At 43.9% G+C, this 19,324-nt stretch overlaps 2 protein-coding genes across 4 annotated transcripts; one reads left to right on the top strand and one right to left on the bottom strand.

Moving 5' to 3' along the window:
* Positions 1 to 2,513: 2,513 nt before the first annotated feature.
* On the top strand, positions 2,514 to 12,092 carry LOC133512610 (uncharacterized). The gene is made up of 5 exons (XM_061842404.1): positions 2,514 to 2,643; positions 5,289 to 5,483; positions 7,565 to 7,712; positions 7,800 to 7,895; positions 9,121 to 12,092. The coding sequence occupies exons 1-5, from the start codon at positions 2,574 to 2,576 to the stop codon at positions 9,377 to 9,379; spliced, it is 768 nt and encodes a 255-aa protein (XP_061698388.1). The 5' UTR covers positions 2,514 to 2,573; the 3' UTR covers positions 9,380 to 12,092.
* A 142-nt stretch (positions 12,093 to 12,234) lies between these two features.
* On the bottom strand, positions 12,235 to 17,398 carry mul1b (mitochondrial E3 ubiquitin protein ligase 1b). Of its 3 annotated transcripts, none has more exons than XM_061842377.1 (5): positions 17,264 to 17,398; positions 16,196 to 16,313; positions 16,013 to 16,100; positions 14,020 to 14,140; positions 12,235 to 13,949 (listed from the first exon to the last, which is right to left on the bottom strand). In XM_061842377.1, exons 2-5 carry the CDS (start codon positions 16,307 to 16,309, stop codon positions 13,220 to 13,222), a joined length of 1,053 nt encoding a protein of 350 aa, XP_061698361.1. In that variant the 5' UTR covers positions 16,310 to 16,313; positions 17,264 to 17,398; the 3' UTR covers positions 12,235 to 13,219. The 3 variants fall into 3 exon arrangements, with proteins under 3 accessions (XP_061698361.1, XP_061698376.1, XP_061698368.1); XM_061842392.1 differs by having other exon boundaries at positions 16,196 to 16,282; positions 17,264 to 17,380; XM_061842384.1 differs by lacking the exon at positions 17,264 to 17,398 and adding an exon at positions 17,042 to 17,227.
* Between the last annotated feature and the right edge of the window lie 1,926 nt (positions 17,399 to 19,324).

The following is a 19,324-nucleotide window of genomic DNA, read 5'->3' as shown; positions in this document are numbered from 1 at the left end:
CCATTTAGCGCAGATAGCTTTAATATCGGCACTTGAGACATCCTCCCTGCCTTCAGCCTCATCAGAATAAGAAGCAACTTTTCGACTTCCTCCAAGCTCTGTGGCCTCTGCTTGGTCAACACGGTTGCTCTTTTTGCAACATCACTTGCTTTGAGGGCATCCTTGTGATTCAGGATGGTGCTGATCGTCGATTTCGTCATGCCATACTTCTTCGATAGCTCAGAAACACCCACGCCAGATTCGTGCTCGGCTATCAAATTCTTCTTGCAGTCGACAGTTTTACGCACTACTTTCCTTTTTTCAGCACCAGCTGTTCCACTTGCCTTATTTGGAGTCATGATCGGGGGTTAATGTTGCTCAATTCGAAGAAATAAAGTCACTACCGTACTGGGAAACGTCCGCGAGCAGAGTGTGTGAGTCAACTGGTTGCAACTGCGCGGCTGCACTCGTTACGTCTTTTCCGTTTTTTTTTTTCAGGAGTGTGTTCGAAAGCACAATAACAAATCGTCGTGGGTCGGCTGGTCGGGTTGTTCGAATACAGATTTTCGTTGGAAAACCGAAACAAAAAGATCTACAAATTTTCGTTCGAAAACCGATTTGCACAAAAACCAAGATGTCCGAAAACCGAGGTACCACTGTATTAAAAATCATGCATTTCATGACAGTGGACCTTTAAAAACAATGCCTGTTTCCAGTACAGTACTTAATTTTCATTTACATTTTGAAGTATTATGACTTCAGTCAGTTTCAAGTTGATGAGTGTCAGTGATCATTGTGGACCGGTCTTTCTTTAACAGCAGCTTCCCAGTTTTGTCCTCGTGTACTGTATTTGTTCAGGATTACACGTCTGAGAGTTGATCCCGTCCCATCAGCGCTGAAGAGAATGGGTGGAATGAGAAAGCTGTCATTTGCCGTTGAAACGTAAGCCATTTACCAGATGTTGGCTTTCGCGTGTGCTTTTGTGCGTGTCGACATCTGTGTGGCCCAGAAACATTTGCATTTCCAAATAACACCCCAGATGATCTACGTCTTTTAGTAAAATGGGATTTCGGGGATTTTTGTAGGACATTACAACACGCAAATGAGCCATTCTTCTCCTCACAACCAATGTACAGGAATCCAGAAAACAACTCTAGAGGAAAAAAATCCCCTAAACTTTGATTGTATTGTGATAAAGGAAGATCGAACATGATGCACAAGAAGTGCTGTAATGTGGTTTTAATCCAATTTTCTCTTCGCGTGCAATTGCATCGGAACCAACCCACAGGTTACATTCAAGCAAAGTGAATGATGCATCAAGTTGTCTCACGCGTCACACTTACAGAAAATGCATTAGCGTCAGAAATAAAGGCAAAGGCCCTTTGCATAGATTACTAAAGCGGCTTCTTCTTCTTTTTTTGTGGTTGCAGATGTTTCCTGTTTCGCGAAAACTACATGAGATGATTTTTTTTTCTGTTTCGGTACCCAGTTCACCCTGTCATATACAAATAGCAATTTTAAAATATCTTGTGGTGGGTAATTAGTAAGAAACAGCGGAGGAAGTAATGAAGTACAACTTTGTCACGCACTACATTAGAAAACGCACAACTATATATGTCTAAATGTCACGTTGTCAAAATAGCCTCGTTACTTTTTCCTCAACTACCACAGACGAGCACATGTAAAACAAAAACCAACAACAAAAAAAGATATAGCAGTACATAAATAGGGAGCGAGTACTGCAGCTGAGGTCTTCGTTGTGGGGTCAAAGTGTATACATATTTTTTTTTCAAAAATTACGGAAGCGTATTACTGCCACACCAAAAAAAAAAGGTCACGTTTCACATAATTATGTGATAGGTTTATGTGAAACATTTCACATAATTATGTGAAACTTATCACATAATTATGTGAAACGCAACCTTTTTTTTGGGGGTGTGGCAGTAATACGCTTCCGTAAAAAGTACTATTGTAGATAGTATACATTATTTTTAAGGAGTTGAGTTAATTAGCCATGTAATTGCTTATAATATTGAGGACTTTTGCACCCCTGGTAAGAACCCAAAACTCACAGTTGGCCTTAATTATGATTTTTATGAGGTGAATCAAGTTCATCCATGCTACACCCAGTTCGCCATAATGAAAAAGAAGGCTGGATGCAAGTTTTTTTCCTTTTTATTTTCTTGGGCGGTGGGGGGAATACACCAGTGCGGACTTCTTGACTCTCCCTCCACAGTGAAGGCACACTATGCTGTATGGAAGTATCATATTTTAGATGGTTTGCAGAATGCTGGAAATAAATAAATGAAGAAAAGGAGACAAACAGATCGCCAAAAGAGCTAGTTCATGTGTGTGACGTCACAAAACGTTGTCCAGCTGTCCCACTGAACCCACATGATCCGTCCGACCCACCGAGCCGACCCAAATGATCTCCAATGGCACTTTGGCGTCTCGTGACCCTCAACCCCGCCTCCGGGTCGGACCTCTCCTCTGCACTGGCGCACTTGATCCGCGCGTGGAATTTCTGCAGATTATTTGTGCGCCAGGTGCGAAAACTGGTTTTTGTTTGTTTGTTTGTTTTTCTCACCCTCATCATGCCCTCGGCTTCTAAAGCACATGAGTCCAAAATGGATTTTACGGACGGAAGTTACCAGATCAACTCGGGTAAAATGATTCTTATCACTTGCTTGTTTTCAGACACTAATGATACTACTCGAGACGATGGATGTGTCGTGAGTGAATAAGCAGTTTATAAAGTCATTTCTCTCTTTCGAGTTACAGCAAGGTGCCAATCGTACATGCATTACATACATATATATACATGATTAGTAAAGAGTAAGTGACCTACAGATACGTACTAAAAGGTCAATAAAAGTGCTTCTCAAAAGAAAAACAGAATACTACTGCACACAAAACGGTTTCCTCCCTCCTCTTCCATACTGGAAAAAAAAACAGTCGTTGCATGTTGTCGGTAGAAGACAACACGTTCGCCATTAATCGTTTTTATAGCTGACATGATTTTTGTTTTCTTCATGAAGCCACGGATATGGAGTATATCTGCGACGCTGAATCTGTTGCTGTCCTATTTAATGTTCCCGAGTTCATGTTCACCCGTAGTACTACCGCAAAATCTTCAGGATTTAAAAATTTCAACTGCTTTTATATATATATATAATATATATATATATATATATATATATATATATATATATATATATATATTTATTTATTTATTTATTTTTACATTATGTCCTCATCTGAGTAGGTTGAAAAATAAAACAAGGAAGTACATCCTGCTATCTGTTTTCAAATGTAGGCAGTAAAGAGCCACCAGGAGAGAAAAAAAATCAACTAAAGCACAAATACCCTCCAAAATCTACTTAAAGGTCAAGTGTCATGAAATTTATGATTTTTTTAGTATGTTAATAATGAAAAAATGGCAGCCGGAATGGACCCATGCGGGGTTTTTTTTCCCCACCACAAAACATGATTTCCCACCATGAAAATCATCTGAGGGATTTTTTTGACGTACATGCCCTCAAGTGGACTCATTTGTTTCTATTAGTTTTACCTCCGGGAAGGTAGCTCGTTGTTCCTTCATGTTAGCCAAAATGGCGGCTCGTTGCATTGCTGGATATTGCTCGAACACTCGGGAGGGTGGATTTACCGTTCATAAGTTTCCAAAAGACCCGCTTCGTCGTGAAAAATGGATTGCAGGGTGCAAAGGACGAGAGCTTCGTGGGTATACACCTACTAAAAAAATAATAGTTTGGGCAGACCACATAATCCATCTCTCGTAACGTAATAAAAGATCCGCGTACGTATGACACTGGTGCTAAATCTGTCGACGTCCGTGCCGGATGGCTTCTTGCGTGGGCTCGCAGGCGAAAGCTGCCGTGTCATGCCTTGCTGACGAGCACGGCTTCGGCCGGTAATACTAACCACGAGTGGAAAATAGGGATGCACCAAAATGAAAATTCTTGAGTAAAACTGAAAAACGAAAGTGGGGGGCTCAATGCTGAAAACCGAAAACACCAAAACATAGAAAGACTTTTTTCAATCAAATTGAATTTGTCGGTGCTTTTCTTCTATCCCGGTCCCGCCTGTGTGGAGTTTTTATCATGTTCTCCCCGTGCCTGCGTGGGTTTCCTCCGGGCACTCCGGTTTCCTCAGACATCCCCAAAACATGCAACATTAATTGGACACTCTAAATTGCCCCTAGGTGTGATTGTGACTGCGGCTGTTTGTCTCGATGTGCCTTGCGATTGGCTGGCAACCAGTTTGGGGTGTACCCCGCCTCCTGCCCGTTGACACCTGGGATAGGTTCCGGCACTCCCTACGGCCCTCGTGAGGATAAGCAGCAAAGAAAATGGATGGGTGGTGGTGCTTTTCTCCCCCCCACCTCCCCCGCCCCTGCAAACGAAATCAACACAATGAGCTTTAAATTGATCAAAATCTTAAAGTAAATGAAATCTGCTGATTATTGATTATAAAACTGCCAAATATTCCTAAAATTGTATTTATGGGTATGACTGCAAACCTGCCACCTAGAAATTCAATTCCACAAAAATGTGTTTCATTTTCCATATTTTTTAAATTATGTCAAGAACATGGGACAATTACTGCTGGATGTTATGTAGTCGTGTAAAAATTATTCTGCATACTAATCATTTTCACGACATAAACAATACTCTATCATTGCAAGAGTTGATAAATTATGGCTTCAATATTTGTTATTTTACCACCTTGATTGCGTCAATTTTTCAATTTCCTGATCCACCATTACTCCACAAATGTAGCACATTATAATAGGTTTCTCATATAGTATACACTAGAAAATTTGTTATATCCATCAATTTTCTTGGCCGCTTATCCTCACAAGGGTCGCGGGGAGTGCTGGAGCCTATCGCAGCTGTCAATTGGGGGGAGGCGGGGTACACCCTGAACCGGTTGCCAGCCAATCGCAGGGTACATCGAGACAAACAGCCACACTCAAAACCCACCTTGGGGCAATTTAGAGTCCCCAATTAATGTTGCGTGTTTTTGGGATGTGGGAGGAAACCGGCGAGAACCCACGCAGGCATGGGCTGAACATGCAAACTCCACATAGGTAGGGCCAGGATTTGAACCACGGTCCCCAGAAATGTGAGGTCAACACTCTACAGCTGCCCCACCGTGCCGCCTTTCTGCAGATTAAAGCTTTGTAAAAGAAAGAATGTGGCCATGATCCCAACAAACGGCGTCGAGGTTCGGGCTTACTTACAGCTTCTTCTTCTGGAATGGCCTCGTTAATCTTCTCGTCTTTTTAGGGGATTTCCGGGGTGAGTGCCCACCTCCCCCCGCGCCTCGCTTGGGCAACCACATCATCAACACGGGCAACGGCCGCAGTGTGGGCACAACCATTTCCTTGCGGTGCCCAACCAAACACAGGCTGGTTGGAGGCGAGCTCAAGTGCGTCATGGATGCCAACATTCCCCGCTGGGTGGGGGAACTCTCCTGCAAACGTAAGTTGACGAGGAGACATTTTAATTGCGTCCCACAAGCAAATCGATTGGTTGTGTCTGGGATCTTACGAGATGTAGACTAATCTATAATATGCTGCTACAGTGAATACTCGGTTCTCTAACGTCTCCGTTCTCAAACTAATCGGTTTGCAGACGAAAATTTTGAGACTTTTTTTTTTACTTCTGTTTTCGAACGAAAATCGGTACTCGAACGCCCCCGACGAAACCCGGAAATAACATAACGCGCGCGGGCCGACCAGCTGATCCAATACGCGCGATGTTATTGTTTATAACGCAGCCTTTGTACGCAGATGTGTCCCGGTCGCACCATTTACTGAATGTTTTTTCTTCCTATTGCGGACTATTAACCCCCAATCATGGCTCCAAAGAAGTGACAGTAGATAAGTTCTTTGGGAAAAGAAAAGAACTTCCAGGGGGCGAGTCAACCCCACCGAAGAGATTTGATACGGTAGTTGATAGTTTTGTGTTTCCTCTTTTCTCGTGAACTTTAATAATGATCTGTACCATTCGCATTTCTGCATTTTTGTTTTGTTTCAAAGATTTAGTTAACTCCAGTTACGAGTTTGTATGTTACTTTTTGTAAAAATACACCCCCCCCCCTCCCCTCATTAATGTGTTAGAAAGTTATTCGACACTTTTGTTAATGTTTACATGGCTGGGGGCCAAGTCGCAACAAATACGGCAATGCACTCCCAATCTTGCCTACTCTACTACTAAAGCATACATTTAAAGCAAAAAATAAATATATTTCTCAAATCATTTTATTATATAAAGTATTTAAACTATACATGTATTTCTACTATGCAGTTTATGATCAGGAAAAGCTAAAAAAAATGCTTTAAAAAGCGCAATTTTTTTAGACTTGGAATGTATTGTTTCTTTTTCCATTAATTGTCATGGGAAATATCGATTCGGTTTACATACAGTATGACGATAACGATTTGAATTCAAGGATGGTGAGACGATGCTGTGTCACATGGAGCGGCACCTCATCACATCATTTTGTAGGAAGAAAAATTGACCTTTTTCCAGCTTTCCCGATCGGCGACGGCAGGAAATCGGGAATTCCGAGTAGTTTTAGATTACAATGGATAGTTTTGATGTCAGCTGTAAAATCAAATACAGCAAAATGATATAACGTGTTTTTTGTCACTGAAAATACTCAGCGACTGTTCATCGTGCTTGGGAGGCCGTTGCGGCCTACTCAACCCACAATGCAAAGCGGTTTCCACGCCTTATTTCATTCGGTTTTGTTCGACATCCCTTTCTCAACGAGGTAATAAAGTAAAATAAAATATTGATGCTGTGATGGCGACAAATGTAAATTGGACCAAGCTTTTGAAAAATAGTTGGTTTTTTTTCCTCTGATTCGGAAGTTTTACTTTACAGGGAGTCCTCGGGTTAAGACGGTCTCGACCTAAGACGTTTCGACTTTACACCGCCCGTCCCCCGTCCGCCATTTTGTCTGGCTTATGCTTGTCCGTGTTTGTGCGCCGGGAGCATCTTCGCATTTTTCGCCCTCCTTTTCGGACATTATTGTCCCTAAGAAGAAAGCTGTTTCTTTTCGCAATGCTTCTGCGGCCAAAAGAAAATCCATTACCGTGGAAACGAAGCTCAAGATCATAAAAAGATTGGAGGAAGGAGAGACACCAAGACCACCAAGGCTTCAGTCGGTCAACCGTGGTGACAGTTATTCGAGACAAAGTCCGTATTTTAGCGCATGTGATGAAGGATTTTATTCCTACGTTGGATACAAACAAGGTTCTTTTGTACTTGTCAAGATGGAGAGGATTGAGGACCAGGTTCCTTTGCAATAGCTAAGCACAGCCTCCCCTTCTTCTTCTCCATCCACCTCTCAGCAGTAATGCTAAATACATCATCTTGTTTATTTCAATGTATTTTGATGTAAATTCTGACTTTAAGGTGGAAACCGACTTCAGTCGAAATTCGAGTTAGAGTCGCCAGTGTAGGAACGGATCTCCGTCGAAGACCGAGGACCCCCGGAACAATGGTGGAACACGTTCAGCTTTAATGATGAAATACATATTCTTTCTCTCCAGCTTTGTCGCTGTTCAAAGACAGTGGCTTCCGAGTGGCTGTCCTCGCGTCCATTGTCAGCGTTGGCATCATACTCATCATGTCGATGATGTTCATCACCTGCTGTATTTTGGACTGCGTCCAAAAGAATACGAAAAAAAAGCAGAGCAGGTGAGTTGGTTTCGGAGAGAGAGGTTCCTTCGTCCCTCACTGCGGTGCGCCTGAAAAGTGGAAAAACCTCCCCCTGCCCCTCCGCAGGGATTCATTCAAAATACATTTTGAAGATGGCATATCCTGCTATAGCCTTGAAGACGGATGCGACGCGGTCATCCCAGAGAACCTCGGTGACAGCAGGTGAGAAGCGGCCACTTAGTTTTTGTAAATGATGAAATTTAAAGGGGAAATCCAGTGCTTGCATTAACAGTGTAACCAATAGGTCATGTAATATGTACCCGATTTTGACAATGTGATGTTAAATCCTCTCTCATTTAACAGTGTTTTGAAAAGACTTTTTTATCAACAATTACGAATTTTCAGTGGGGCTGCCATTTTCGCGAGTCACATGATCTACGTGGGCGTATGTGACGTGTACAGTGCCGTTCCAAACGCTGGATTACATGGCACACCATTATGCCCGGCGCTGATTTCTCGGATTTATCTTCATCTGATGAAGAAAAAGCAGTATCTGTTGAATATTGAATACTTCCACACAGATTTGAACCTGTGGCTGTAATTAATATTGAATATTCGGATGGTTTTTCTGGCGGTGTGAGTCTCACTACTCGGAATCCTACTGTGACATGAGTGCTTAAACAAAGGCCCCCGGGAGCTCCGGATGGTTCTTTGGACGGGAATGACGCGGAGTCTGACGAGCAAGCTACGGCGGCGGGCCACGAGCCGTGCTCCAAGCCGGCGGAGGCTGTTAGCCCCGGACACCGAAGCTAGGCTAAAGGCCTCCGCCGCCTGAAAGCTCGGCTTGCGGCCGGCCGCCGGAGCTCGCTCGTCAGACTCAGCGTCATTCCTGTCCAAAGAACCATCCGCGGCTGGCGGCCTGGGGCTCCCGGGGGCCTTTGTTTCCGCACTTGTGTCGCGGTAAGCCTCCGAGTAGTCAGACTCCGCGTTATTAAGCCCGAAGAACCATCCGAATACTCAACATTAATTACAGCCACAGGTTTAAATCTGTTTGAAAGTATTCCTCCGTCTTCCCGATCACCCGATACTGCTATTTCTTCCTCAGATGAGGATAAATCTGAAAAATCGGCGCTGGGCATAAATGGTGTCCCATGTAATCGACGGTTTGGAACAGTACCGTAGACGTCACATATGGCCATGTACACCATGTGACTCGCGAAAATGGCAGCGCCCCTGACGATTCGTAATTCTCAATAAAAATCTTCTCAAAACACTATTAAATGAGAGAGGACTTAGCATCACATTGTCAAAATAGGGTACATATTACATGAGCTATTGAATATGGTCCAGGTCATGCAGAGAACTGGATTTTTCCTTTAAGGAAAGGAAATGGAATTGTTTGCAAAGATCCACACTAACTGGAACCTTCATCTCCCCAACCCCACAGTCCTCCTCAATGGATTACTTATGGTCTTGGTCAAACAAACACCCCCGTGCGCCCACATCCTTCTGGATTCTATGATAACCAACATCCAGCCCCTCAAAAATCTGATCGCGTACAGGTCTTCGGTCCACCTCATTCCGTCGCCGTTTCATCACGTTGCAAGTGCTCAAGCTCCCGTCTGGTTCGGATCCCCGTTGAAGAAACTGATTTGGTTTGGCAGCCCAACACCCAGCAGCTACGTTCAACACAAACGAATGCTTGAATCTCAAAAAAATGTCGATAACGTCAACAAGGCGGGAATACAGTAACCCCTGGGACCAAGCACAAGGATAATGGCCACTGTGTCGAAAAATGTTCTAATCCAGAGGACCTATATTTTATTTATATATCACACAAACGTAGCTAATAATTCATAAAAATGTTTTTTTTAAACTTCTCAACACATCGGAAATGAAATTAATTAGTGCCGAAGTGCACATTTTCTTTGTAATCCGAATGCCTCCGATGTCTGTTTCAAACCGAGGCTCTGTTGAAGTTGCTTCCGTGCGACGTCACGCCAAGACAACACCAGTACAGAAATGGCTTCATATCCAAAAGACATTCCGCGAGTGGGATCTCGAGGAGATAGACAGCAGTGATGAAGACCTTTTTATGGAATGCTCTGTGGAAGCGAGAGGAACTTCCCCTGTTCGATAACCATTGCAGCAGATGACGAATGCAACACAAGGACGGGATTCGGCGAGACCTGACGAACTTGACGTGGAACTTCGTTTAAACGTCTAATGTCTGATGCTGCTTGGACACAACAGTGAGTCGTTTGTTGCTGTCGTACTCGCGGCTGCGTCGGCGTAAAACAAAAATCAAAACCTTTGGTATCGTTCTGCGTTTAAAGATTGAGGTCGTATTTTAAATAATGCACCTAACACTTGAGAGCGCACACCGCCGTAGTCGGATTTCAGGAAGACCTCGCCGTCAACAGTACACTAACTCTATACGGTGTCCAAATTTCGTCACCTTCTAAACATCACATGGATACGGATATTAGCTGACATATATATCTGTATCGCTCTTGTACTTACGTTTAAAATGAGGTAAATACTAAACAATTGAACACGTACGTACTTACTTGCTACCGAAGCCAAGTGATCGCTGTACCGGGTTTTCTAAGCAGTCCTCCGTGAAATGCTCGGACCATATTACTGTCCACTTTGATTTGCAAGTCCATTTTGTCTTCACAAACCTGGTCCATAACCTGCACATCTGTTCATCTTTCGCCCAATCATGTACCATCAACGTTTGACGCAGAGTAGCCGTATAAAACACACTTCCTCGATCATCTTTGCTAGCTTTTTCACACCAAATTTTATCATGACGTGACGTTACATTCCAGGGAGTTACGAAACTTGCCGAATCTGGGTGACATTTCAAACAAAATCATGAGACTGACTTTGACGGTAATTTATTTCATTTCTGTTGAGAATTTTTACAAATATTTCTTCATGAAATTTTAGCTACATTTTTATGATAGACAAAATACATTTCCTCCGGATTAGATCTTTAAAATTGCCCATATTGTTTTAACCCCGGACTACGATCCCATAAAGCTCTTCGCGCATGACCCTTAAAAACAAATTGGTTAGATTGATGATTGAAATTTTGTACAAGTACGCTGAATTTCTGAAAGGCATTTATTGTAAACGACACAATTTTGAGTTAGGCATTTACGATACCTTACATTGAGCAGCTAGCCAAAGTTCCTGCGCACGTTCCTCTCCATCTCGATTAGCTCACCACCGGGTCCACGCCGCTTTCTCCAGGGTCAGCCGCACAAGCCGCCTCCACAGACTGTCGGACCTCAAATGGACTTTTTGTCACTGCTGTTTGCTATCAAGACTGCCAGTCTTGAGTTGGTGGCCGATCCTAGCTACTTCTCCAAACACTCAGTTGATCAAAGGGTTGTGGGCGTGAATACGGGCTGATGTGCACCCTGAACTGGTCGCCAGCCAACCACATGGCACACACAAACAATCAATCATCCCCGTTCACAATCACATTCGTCTTAAATCAACCTACCATGCATTACTTTTAGAATTTGAGAGAAAACACACGCAGGCACGGTGAGAGGATGCAAACTCAACACAGCTGGAGCCAGGATTTGAACCCAAGTCCTCAGAAACGTAAGAAACTTGTTGACCAGTTGGTCACTGCGCCGACTATGTGCTGAAAAACAAAGGCCTCAAAAGATTCAGGCCTTTGACATCTTACACAACTTTTATCAGGAGTAGTTCCTATAAACAGAAATGTCTTGTTCTTCGTTCTTGTTGATTTGTACTTTGTTTTGAATGTCCGACAGCCGGAGAAAAATCCCTTTTTACACACTTGGCCAATAAAGCAGATTCTGAGAAAAAAAAAATCATTTCAGGGCAAGGATTTCAGTTCTGAGAGTATCGGTGTGGAATAATGGCAGAGTGAAGTGGTTTTTGCCGCACTCATAAATGTGGGACTCTCGTCCTTTTTGTCCTTTGTCAATATTTGGAAAATATATACAAAAATCACAATTTCATCCAAAGCATTTCGAAATGTGCAAGGACCCATTTTCATCTTAGAAAAACCTCTACTGTAATTTCAAGAGGCTTTTGTTGACTTTTGTATCCACTGTAGCCTCCCTTCACCTCCTTTTCTTGATAATTGTATAACTGTGTTGTGCTAATAGAAATAATACATAAATTACTTTTTTATTGAGTTTTTTGCAATGGGTAACGTTTTATTGGCTTGAGCACCTTCCCTCAAAAATGTCTGTGCACATGCCTGCACGCAGAACGATCCCATAGTAAATACAGGAAACATCAATATCTTACTCTAAACTGCACAACTCTTTCTTGATAATTGTATTACTGTGTTGTACTAATAGAAATACATAAATTACTTTTTTATTGAGTTTTTTGCAATGGGTAACTTTTTATTGGCTTGAGCACCTTCCCTCAAAAATGTCTGTGCACATGCCTGCACGCAGAACGATCCCATAGCAAATACAGGAACCATCAATATCTTATTCTAAACTGCACAACTCAGAATATTCATCTCATAAGGTACAAAACATTTAAATATACACTGCACTCACCAAAAATTCACCATTTATTATATTCAATATTCATATGCACATCACTACAGACGTGTTTTGATCAAACTTGGCCCACCCAATCCAAAGGAAGGAAATAACGTACGCTGGCATCATTGCGGCCAGACGTGACTGTGAAGCTGTCTGTCTGCACCTCTTCCCCTTTACGTCAGTCACACACTTCTGGACGGCCTCTCCTTTTCCCTGTGGCATCACAAGCAAACTCCTTTTCATCCCATCGAGGCAGCGTGAATGAAGAAAAGGGTCAATGTAGCTTTCTCTTCAACCGTAGGTTTGATTTTCAACAGGTGACTTGATGGAAATGTTGAAAAATGAATACACAGTACAACTGATTGACAGTTTTAAATACGGTCTCAAATCAATTGAAGAAAATAAAATAAAAAGCTCACTCTTTCAGGTTGACATCCAAACATCAGTTATTGGGACGTTATGCTGTGGGCTACTCCTTCAGGAAACTCAGCTCCTCAATGTGACACTTTCCTCTCGCGCCTCCACTCCCACCCCTTGAAAGGAAAATGAAACTGGCAGCCTAAATCCTGACTCATCCCACCCTGGACGCCACTTTTCCCGCCGGTAGGGGCTATAAAAAACGCTGCACACCAAAACCACCAGACATTTCAACAGCTTTTTAGCTTGAGGTTTAAAGTGACACTTTGCAAATCGCCGTTGTCATCATGACTGTCGTTGGGGATCTGTCACTGAATTTGCCACATTCCTGTTGTCAACTATTACGGCGTACTGTACTTACATTGCTTTACTTGTACGTCTGTGCCTTTTTTGCTGTCGTAAACTGACCATTCTGACATCCACGAGTTCAAAAACTTCTTCTACATTCTCCTACTCCCTCGAGAAATGAATACAAAACAAGTCTCTCAAGACAATTTAGTCTGGTGCCCACACCCGTGAAAACGTAAGGAAGGTTGAAGAAAAGGATCAGCGTAATGCAAGCTGGACCATTTACCTTTAGATATTGTAAATGAGCACCATCCTGTCTATAGATGCCCTGCAGATGGGGCATTTTTTGGGCTCCGGCAGAGCCTCGTAGCATCTGGTGCACGTGCACACATGACCACACTCCAGAAAGACGCACGAGCGTTCCTGGTGCAAACACACGGTGCACCTGCTGGACTGCACGCCGCTTTCCTCCGCGTTCTGGTCTCCCTTGTTTTTCCTCTCTTGCTCGTCCAACTCTTGAAGCATGCGCCTCACACGCTTCCTCTGTCTCTGGCACACATACTGCTTCCACAGAATGTAGAAGAAGGTGGAACAGGCAGCGACGCCGAAGATCACGGTCAGAATCCGCCACAGTCGGACATCTCTCTCCTGCTTCCTCAGGAGGGCGTCATAGTCCAGCCGAGTGAGGAAATAAGAGAAGCCTTCCTTCGGGGGCTGGAGCTTAATGACGTTGTTATCCAGCACCAGCTCGCCTACGCCCGTGACGCTGTCCCCCACGCGCAACATCTCCTCCGTCTCGTGAATGCCTCTGGGTCGCTCGCCGCTAATGAAGTTGCCAATAGCGCTGGACAGGGACTGCACTGCTGGGTGGAAGTTCTCATACGTGGTCTCTAGATTCAACTCTGCAGCCTCTAGCGGGCGCATGATACGTACAGTGGCAGTGATGTCATCATCGTGGGGGCTGAGCGCAAACGGAACGGTGTTGGTGCGCTGGTGAATGACTTTCTTCGTGTTGCTCCTGAACGTGAAGCACTATATTAATAAACGCAAAACACTTACACAAATGGCACGTTTGTTTGCTAGCTTACCACAGGTGAGTGGCATTGTTCCACACCATTTTCTCCTCCTTCAAAGTCAGTCTCTCAATGACACCTTTGCAGTTGTCGAGAAACTGGCTGTTGAGACTTTCCTTCACGGACCTCACGACACCTGCCGAGAATGACAGAAGGTTGCCCGATAGCAGTTTGGACGAATGAATGTTTGGGTTCGGTCAGATACCGGTGGTGCCATGTTGGTATGTTCCAAAGAACACTAAATATGCATGGCTGCATGAAAGTGACTGTGGTAGAGGACAGGTAATCGTACTTATGCTCTGTAAATCTTTGAAAACACAGGTTTCATATATTGCAATCCATCACATCTTAATAATTGCATTTTGATAATTACAGAGATGGATTTGGTGATTCAACTTAAATAGTGGCGGCACAGAGGATCAGCTGGAAAGTGTGGCGGTCCAGGGTTCGATCCCGACCCTGTCTGTGTGAAGTTTGCATGTTCTCCCCGTGCCTGCGTGGGTTTTCTCCGGGCACTCCGGTTTCCTCCCACATCCCAAAAACATGCAACATTAATTGGACACTCTAAATTGCTCCTAGGTGTGATTGTGAATCCGGCTGTTTGTCTCGATGTGCCCTGCGATTGACTGGCAACCAGTTCAGGGTTTACCGCGCCTCCTGCCTATTGACAGCTGGGATAGGCTCCAGCCCTCCCTGCGACCCATGTGAGGATAAGCGGCTAAGAAAATGGATGGATGGAACTTAAATAGTGACCCACACTTTGCAAATCACTCACTAAACCAAATGAACTGAATAAAACATCAGACTGAGTGATACTGATTATTTCACTTCATTTGTTACCTACTAATTTGTCAAAAATAAGTTCATTAGACTTTAACAGTTTTACTCAACTTACATGACCTGTTGCATGCGGTTTTGCTTAACATTTTTTCAGCTCTGCAATGGCCCCCATACCCCTCACCCGCTGCTTGTCTGAATGCTCATGGTGGTGCGTGTTTGCTGGATGTTCGTGATGCGTTTCAAAGGCATCTCTGAAACACGTCTTAAAAACGGAACTGAATTGTTTCAATACCTGTACAACTATGCCTATGAATAAAGATGCCCTGTAATAAATAATTTTCAGACCAATGGACCTTTCCGACTTGTCAATCACGCGTACAACAGTAGCCAATCAGATAGCCGCATTTGTCTTGACCCCTGGCATGATACGCCCCTCTCGCCATATTGTCCCGCAAGCAATGCTGGTTGTCAGTAGCGTTTGGAAAAGTTAATATTACAAAGAAAATGGTCCTCAAATGCGCTTGGGGAATGTGCAATTCTGATGAAAGATATCCTGGATAAATTTTCCAAAGCCTAAAACATAGTTGACGAAGTGTTTACGATGGATTAAGGCTCACGGAAGAGCGCACGTACAACTAAATGTGGACAATATCAACAAACACAAGGCTGTAAGTTCGAAGGTAAGGGAGGGAGAAGTAACTTCTCTGAGTTTGATTGAATTATTATCAGAGCTTTATACATTGCAGGAGAACAACTTTCCCTTTGTTAGTGTATCACTGACCTGCTGAATGAAGTGTGTCATGTTTTATGCCCAAGAGTCATGTTAGTGATAAATAAATGCGCAATGTCATACAAGAGAAATGTCTATTTGCCTATTTGTATCACATCGCACTTTTAAGACAGAGCACTGGGTTCCATTACGAGCCAAGTCAATTGAATACACCCACTCACTTATAAAGACTACAATGATAATACTCATGATCTTTCCAAGTAAAAAGTACACAGCCTGCTTTCCATGCGCAGTACGGTTCCACAATTATATCCTGTTGGATTTCAATCTGAAGTTTGTGAAGCATCAAACGTTTTTTTTGCATCGATCACCAACGGAGCTTAAGATCGCCAGTCGGAAAGGTCCTTTCAGTGAAATTGGATCATTTCCCCACTGACGATCTCTCACAGCACACTTATGCGCCGCAGCACAGTGGTTAGAAATGACTGGTCAACTCACCCTCGATGGCAGCATAAGGGAAACATCTTCCAGGTGTTTCTGACAGGATCAATTTCAAATCTTGGTTTATGGCAACTTTCTTGGCTTCCTATGCACAAGAGAAATTTTCTAGCGTGACAACTTTCATACGCCCATATTATTGTGACACTGTGGTGGAGGGAGCGTGTTCTGAATGTGGCGCACCTTTAATTTGGTCACTGTCGCCGCTCTGTTCCTGTACACATTGTAGAAGACGGCACTCAGGGCCGAGCTGGTAGCCAAGAGGACGACCTGAGCAGGCGAAGGATTCCAGTCCATGATGCTGTCATGCCAGAGGTGTGGAGTACACCATGGATTAATATCATTGAAGATGACATGCTGCCTGATTGAAGGCAGGTCAAATCAGTACTGTATCCTTCAAGTTCACTGGTTTTGCTGTTTCTCACCAAGAAAATGCAGTTTTGTCTTCCTTCACATTTAGTATCGTTACATACCTTTAAAGAGGTCTACAGCTTTGTTCATCCAGCATATATTCTTCTGTTTTAAATATTTAATGAAACAATTGCAAGCGAATGCACTCAGCGGATGACTGTTACCACATTTGAATCACAGTTCAGAGTACAGCGGTTCAAACCCTAGCCCCATCTGTGTGGGGTTCGCATGCTCGACCCGTGCCCGTGTTTTTTTTCCCCCCTTTTCTTTCTCGGCACTTGTTTCCAGCCATATTCCCCAAAACATGCTTGAATTGAAGATTAAATTGCCCGTAGGTGTGAATGTGAGGAAAATTGCTTGTTTCTATGTTCCTTGCGATTGGCTGGCAACCACTTCAGAGTGTTCCTCGCCTTTCGCAAGATTGCTGGGATTGTCCCCAGCACGTCGGCGACACTTGTGAGGATAAGCAGAACTGATGCTGAATGAATGAGTATTCTCTCGACTAGCGCATTTTCGTTGACTATACATTTCCAAGGCGTTTCCAATTTGACGATTTCATTGGTTTTCAGACAAGCGAAGTCACCTCAATCTGAAATGTCAACGTAGAGACCACCTTACCTTTTACTGTCAACCGAAATAATAATTAACTCGCTGCTCGTCTTTCAAACAGACGGTAGTTTCAGTTTGACTCGTCACTTTCGTTTCGCGTCAATCTTGTTAGCATTCTTGCTAGCTCTCTCCCGACGTCGCTTCAGGTTAGAAGCTAATACGTTTTAGCATACTGTTTTCTCTGTTATTGTTGCCGAGACATTTCCCAAGTGTCGAAATGTGACCAATTACCATATGCGCGTCCAAGATGAGGTCACGGCGTCTTACAGTGGGGGAAGCTTTGTCAACAAACCTTCGACAACTGACGTTGCTGTTGATGGGATCCGGGTCATCTGGTCGCAAGACGAGATCCGGGTCATTCGTCTGTTGATGACGTTTCTCTTCATAATTGGCTGGAAGTTCACAGGATGACGTATGGAAGAATTTCACAAAGAAATCCATTAGTTATCGAAAGGGATTTGGGACAGTCTGACTACTGTGTTAATGACCCCGAGAGACGAAAGGCAACCATTCGTAAGGCATAAAAAAAATGTAGTCAAAATTAGTAGCTTGACGTGATGGAGTTTTCCGACCTGTCAATTACTCGTACAAAAGTAGCCAATCAGAAAGCGGCATTGTCTTAACACGCCCCTCTCGCCATATTGTCCCACAAGCAATGTTGATTGTCAGTAGCGTGTGCGTGGAAAAGTTGATGTTACAAAGAAAATGGTCCTCAGATGAGCTTGGAGAACGTGCAATTCTGATGAAAGATATCCTGGATTCATTTTCCAAAGCCTAAAACACAGTTGACCAAGTGTCTACGATGGAATAAGGCTGGCGGAAGAGCGCACGTCCAACTAAATGTAGACAATATCAACGATAATACCGCAATATTATCTGGAATACGCAATAGCGAATCCACTTCAAACATGTTCTGTTCAATCGCCATTTTGTAAGCTTCTGAGACATGGCTAAAGGGGGGGAGCTGAAGATCGCTATCAGAAAGGTCCATTACATTTATGACTCATTTTCAGTTCATATTTTCAACACATGAATGAACGACATTGTGTTTCCGGAGCTGCACTGATTCAAAAGGATTCAAACGCGAAATGGATGTTGTATTTTCCTGCTACATGAGATGAACAGTAGCTGTATCACAGCTATAAGTGCAAGTTCCGATGTTTTACAATGCTAATTTGCCTGTGCATGTTTACACCAACTCTAGGGAAATGTTATTTTGAGGATTCCACAGGTGTTGCAACATGGAGCAGGTTTTCTCTTTCGCATCAAAAGGCTTTTTATGTGATCGACAGCATTAAGACTGGATAAAAGCAGCACACGTAATACCCATGCAACACAAATGCAATAGGCAAACATAAGTTTTCCACACAAACACTCACACACAATTTATATTAGCTCATGCCTCCTGCCCGTTGATCGCTGGGATAGGCTAGGAAAGGCTCCAGGACTCCCTGTGACACTTATGAGGATAAGCGGCAAAGAAAAGCTGTCAATGGGCAGGAGGCGGGGTACACCCTGAAGTGGTTGCCAGCCAATCACAGGGCACATAGAGACAAACAACCGCAGTCACAATCACACCGAGGGGCAATTTAGAGTCTCCAATTAATGTTGCATGTTTTTGGGGATGTTGGAGGAAACCGGACTGCCCGGAGAAAACCCACGCAGGCACGGGGAGAACGTGCAAACTCCACACAAGCGGGTCCGGATTGAACCCGGGACCTCAGAACTGTGAGGCCAATGCTTTGTGTCACTTCACCGTGCCGCCTATTACCAGAATGAACACCGTAAATAATTTATAAATGACCTAATAACCTGAGGCTGAGTGCGTAGCACGCAGATGAGGAAACACCATATTGCAAGCGGCGTCCACAGCCCGCCAAGATGGAGTCCCCCCCACCCCCACCCCCAGTGTACAGGAGGCGGGGTACACCCTGAACTGGTTGCCAGCTGATTGCAGGGCACATCGAGACAGACAACCAATCACACTCACAATCACACCTCGGGGCAATTTAGAGTGTCCGATTAACGTTGCATTTTTGGAGATGCGGGAGGAAGCCAGAATGCCTGGATAAACGCACGCAGGCACGGGGATAACATGCAAACTCCACACAGGCGGGGCCGGAATCGAACCCGGGACCACAGAACTGTGAGGCCAACGCTTTCTAGCTGATCCGGCGTGCCGGGAAAAAAAACCATTTCTATTAAATCTTACTATGCGGTGGAACGGTGTAATAACTGGTTAGAGTGTTGGCCTCACCGTTCCTGAGGGGTTCAAATCTCGGCCCCACCTGC

Source organism: Syngnathoides biaculeatus, chromosome 2 (assembly GCF_019802595.1).
Source record: "Syngnathoides biaculeatus isolate LvHL_M chromosome 2, ASM1980259v1, whole genome shotgun sequence".
Lineage (NCBI taxonomy): Eukaryota > Metazoa > Chordata > Actinopteri > Syngnathiformes > Syngnathidae > Syngnathoides > Syngnathoides biaculeatus.
The sequence above is the reverse complement of the archived record's forward strand: the minus strand, read 5'-3'. Positions and strand labels throughout refer to the sequence as shown.

Coding starts and splice junctions, on each gene's coding strand:
- LOC133512610 (XM_061842404.1), top strand. CDS start 2,574: ATGCCCTCGGCTTCTAAAGCACATGAGTCCAAAATGGATTTTACGGAC. Junction 5,484..7,564: donor GGGGGAACTCTCCTGCAAAC/GTAAGTTGACGA, acceptor CTTTCTCTCCAG/CTTTGTCGCTGTTCAAAGAC. Junction 7,713..7,799: donor ACGAAAAAAAAGCAGAGCAG/GTGAGTTGGTTT, acceptor GCCCCTCCGCAG/GGATTCATTCAAAATACATT.
- mul1b (XM_061842377.1), bottom strand. CDS start 16,309: ATGGACTGGAATCCTTCGCCTGCTCAGGTCGTCCTCTTGGCTACCAGC. Junction 16,101..16,195: donor CGACAGTGACCAAATTAAAG/GTGCGCCACATT, acceptor TCTTGTGCATAG/GAAGCCAAGAAAGTTGCCAT. Junction 14,141..16,012: donor CCCTTATGCTGCCATCGAGG/GTGAGTTGACCA, acceptor CATTCTCGGCAG/GTGTCGTGAGGTCCGTGAAG.